The following is a 4,063-nucleotide window of genomic DNA, read 5'->3' on the forward strand; positions in this document are numbered from 1 at the left end:
TTCAAGCTTCATACGAAATGATGTTTAGAAATCAGTTCTGATTTTACAAGCTACATATGATATACGTACTCTCACAAGCTCTAGATGATGATTAGGTCTTGAGATGACAAATGTGGTTTTAAATTATTTCTTTTCCATAAATGTGAAAAACTAATAAATATTGTTTATATACAATTAACAACAAATGTGACACATCAATCTTTCTAGCTTATCCTCCATCAAATTTACATATTTTTTTTCTTCTCATTTTTCTAAAATCTACAATCTCACATCGACCTTTTATAAGAAACAATCAAATGAAAAAATATATAAAAGGTATTTGTATTACCCCAACAAAGAACATTTTTATTATTCCAACAAAAATAAATTTTTAATTGAAGTAAGTGGTCGAGATTAATAGAATAGACGATGGTTCTGGGCCGCGTCGTCTATATGACTGCCCCTATATAGACGACGAGTTTTTGGAAACCGTCGTCTATAATGTACATAAACAACGGTTTTGAGGAGATGTCGTCTGAATTCGTGGTTATAGACGACAACCAAGTTAGAAACCATCGTCTATTGACTAATAGACAACGATTTTCAACGCCTATTGTTTATATCCTGTCGTTTATATCCTGATTTCCTGTAGTGTGGATCATTTGGTCTGTTTATTAATTTCACATATCCGTACATTAGCAGAAAGAAATCCTTTTATTAATTAGATTTAAGATGAAATTTAGGTTTGCCATGAGGCTATATCGACGGGATTATGTTTTTTGTAGGGCTTATTATATTTAATTGGAAGAAGAAAATTTAGAATTAAAACTTTGGAGGTATTAGGTGTAAAATAGTACATCTATTATTATTTTTCTTTTTATCTTTAACTAAAGGTTATAATAAGTAAACGAGAATTATATGCCGATGATGCCTAACTCAAGTGGCAAAGTTGAGGTACCCAAAGACTCTCATTTGTGAGAGGTCTTTGTTTCAATTCCGTCTGCATGTGGATAGTTTTCCCAGTTTTTGTAGATAGTGTTTCCACCTTTATGTGGATAGTGTTCCGTCTGCGTGCGGTTGTTTTCCCTTCTTTATGTGGTGTAGAGGTCTCGCATGCGTGCGGATTGCTGATTTGATTATATATTAGATGTCTATTGTAATTCTAAAAAAAAGTAAACGATAATTATGTATATAATCACTTTACACACGAATCTTGCTATCTAACTCTACTCATCGATTTTATTTTATCTACTAAACTAGCGACAAACCCGTCGATATTCGACGGGAATCATTTTATGTTACACATTATTTTAGTGAATTGTTTGAAAACTTTGATGATCAATAAATTAAAAAGTTTGGTATAAATATGCTACACTTCAAAATTTTTGTTTTGTATTCATAATTTGTGTTGATGGTGAAGACACAAATAAATATTCCCGAGAAACTCGTAAAAATGAGAGAAATTATAATGAGAACTCACTCGCACTCCTCTGCAAAATTCAACTCACTCAATCATTATCTAGACAGACAGCCTCTCAAACAAGACTATAATGAATGGAAAAATAATGAGAACAGTGTGAATTAGTAAGGAATGTATATTGTTCAGAAGCTTTGAATGCCAAAATTTTGATATAAAAGTGAATGTAGCTTACAAAGGCCTCTCCCTCCTATTTATACTATGCTATAAACAAAGGGTAAAATAGTATTTTCAAGATTCACGTACACAACATAAGTTAATTACAATTATTTTAAAAGTTTACCTGGAAATCGATTACTAACTAACTATTTTATCTTGTCTTTTGAGGACTGTCCAAGAGTGAATCAGGATTGTCATATTTGAGATCACATGTTCCCCATGTTATTCGCTAGGATTGATAAACTTTATATACTACGTATATCGTCTTTGTTGTTTGGGATCCTCTCACGACTGACTCAGGATATCACCGCTCTCATTGTTGGTCGGCGCTATCCTTTTCAAGGCTTATCATGCCCCGCGCAACACTTTGTGACCGTACTTGTATAAAAAAAATATGTATATAAAATGGTATTAGAAAGTTCGTTTAAGACATGCGTCCCATTTAGGGAAAACTTCATCAGCGCTGAACACTACTCCACATTAGTTGTAGATGATGAATTAATTTTACAATTAACCTTTTAATATAAATTTTATTTATTGTGATACGAATTATTTTAAATTCTAAATTATAAGATACCTTATCCATATATTAATTTGAAACACACACATACACACATATATGTTATGGAATTCATAATTTTTAATTACAATTAGCTAGTGTGTATATATATAAGGCGCTAATTCAATTATCATGCAAATTGTTAGGGTGAAAACCTTTGGACGGAATTAAAGGGACTGGCATGCAGCATGATTTTACACAACCCAATACATATATAATTAATGTTTGTACACTTTCTGGTGCCCACATTTCAGATTACAAATTTAAATCTACTACTATGGCAGCTACAACTAATTGTGAGATCATACTTGATATTTAGTGCACATTTATGAGGAGATCAGAGCTATGCGGAATATGCCATTCCCATCTTGTCCCAATAATTCAAATTTCACATGGAAAATGGATTTGCTTCAACTTTACTAATTTGATATATGGGTGACGTTTCGCCAACAAATCTTTCCCCCACAGCGCAAAATAGCATTAATGGTGGTATGAGTTTGTATAACGACCCTCATATGGGACCACTAAGAACAAAATTGAAACTAATCATCAAATTCTTCAATTATCACAACATTATATATTTGTCCAGTTACCAAAATGAAAAGAAAAGAAAAAAAGAACTGTGCAAAGCAATATTTAATTGTTTTTTGTCCATGAAAACTCGCAACATCTACTTAGGGGGTGAATTACTCGTGTATAATAATAATAGTCTACAAATCACATTTGAAAATTTAAGTGCGTCAAATTTAAAATTTTAGAAAATTGGCATATGTCGAGTGTTATCTGAAAAAATAACATATATACCCAATTCGTGTAGGTTCTGTAATGGCTCGAGTCCCTAATTATTTGAGATTAGCCATTACGTATTAATTAAAAAAATTATATTCGAGATTTGAAAGTTTCCTTCTTGAGCCAGGAGTTTAAAGAATCATTATCCTAGAATTAATACTGAAATTAAACAGCTGAAACGAAACTAATGAAGAATGAATACCAATTCGGCCTATTCTTACATCGCGCAATGAGGAACTCGAGTACGATGACTCCCAGCGACAAAGTGACGTTTGCAAAAATCTGGGCCACACATGCTCCCCATAAGGCAAAAATTACAGTTTGGAGAACATTGAGGAACAGGCTGCCCACTTGCAATAATCTCAAGAAGAGAAATATCCCTTTGGACGAGGTGGACTCTATGTGCAATGCTTGCTTCTCCCACAACGAGTCAATCAACCATGTGTTTCTTAGATGTCAGAAAACTGAAATGGTGTGGGACGAGCTTCAGAATTGGCTTGGGACGACCACGGTTCGACCTAATCAAGTGAGTACACATTTCTCGACTTTCTCAAACTTAGGCAAGGGAAAGAGAAGTGGGAAGTTCCTGGCGTCAATGTGGATGTGTACTATTTGGCAACTCTGGAAGGAACGCAATGATAGTAGATTCGAAGGTAAACAACGGGATGTTAAAAGTATGATTGCTGAGATTAAGACTCGAATGTGGAGCTGGAACAAAATCTTTGACTTGCTTGATCAGGAGCAAAACCTTTCTCTTTGGTGCTCTCAAGAGATTTCAACTCGTATTGTGTAAGTGTTTGAGTGGTACCGCTGGTGCCGTGAAGGCAATAAAATTCTTTTTTCTTGATCAAAAAAAAAAATGAAGAATGAATGCCTCAAGTGGTAACGGACAACAGCATAAAAATGGTAGAAGTCTAATAACAAAATAATTTCACAAACATAAATCTACACGTGCGTGAGTGTTGTCAATAAATTAATATATGGTGATGGCGGGACTTTTTCTTAAAAAAATGTCAACAAACACATTAGGTGCATTATATTTGATGTAGGAGTATCTTTTAGTTACTAAAATACCTATCGCGCATTTTTGTGGATGTGTG

The 4,063-nt window shown here is 33.6% G+C and overlaps 1 protein-coding gene across 1 annotated transcript; it reads left to right on the forward strand.

The window, feature by feature from the left end:
• The first annotated feature begins 3,192 nt into the window (after positions 1 to 3,192).
• On the forward strand, positions 3,193 to 3,756 carry LOC130993878 (uncharacterized). The gene has a single exon (XM_057918914.1). It carries the CDS (start codon positions 3,193 to 3,195, stop codon positions 3,754 to 3,756), a length of 564 nt encoding a protein of 187 aa, XP_057774897.1.
• The last annotated feature ends 307 nt before the right edge of the window (positions 3,757 to 4,063 follow it).

Source organism: Salvia miltiorrhiza, chromosome 7, assembly GCF_028751815.1.
Source record: "Salvia miltiorrhiza cultivar Shanhuang (shh) chromosome 7, IMPLAD_Smil_shh, whole genome shotgun sequence".
NCBI classification, from domain to species: domain Eukaryota; kingdom Viridiplantae; phylum Streptophyta; class Magnoliopsida; order Lamiales; family Lamiaceae; genus Salvia; species Salvia miltiorrhiza.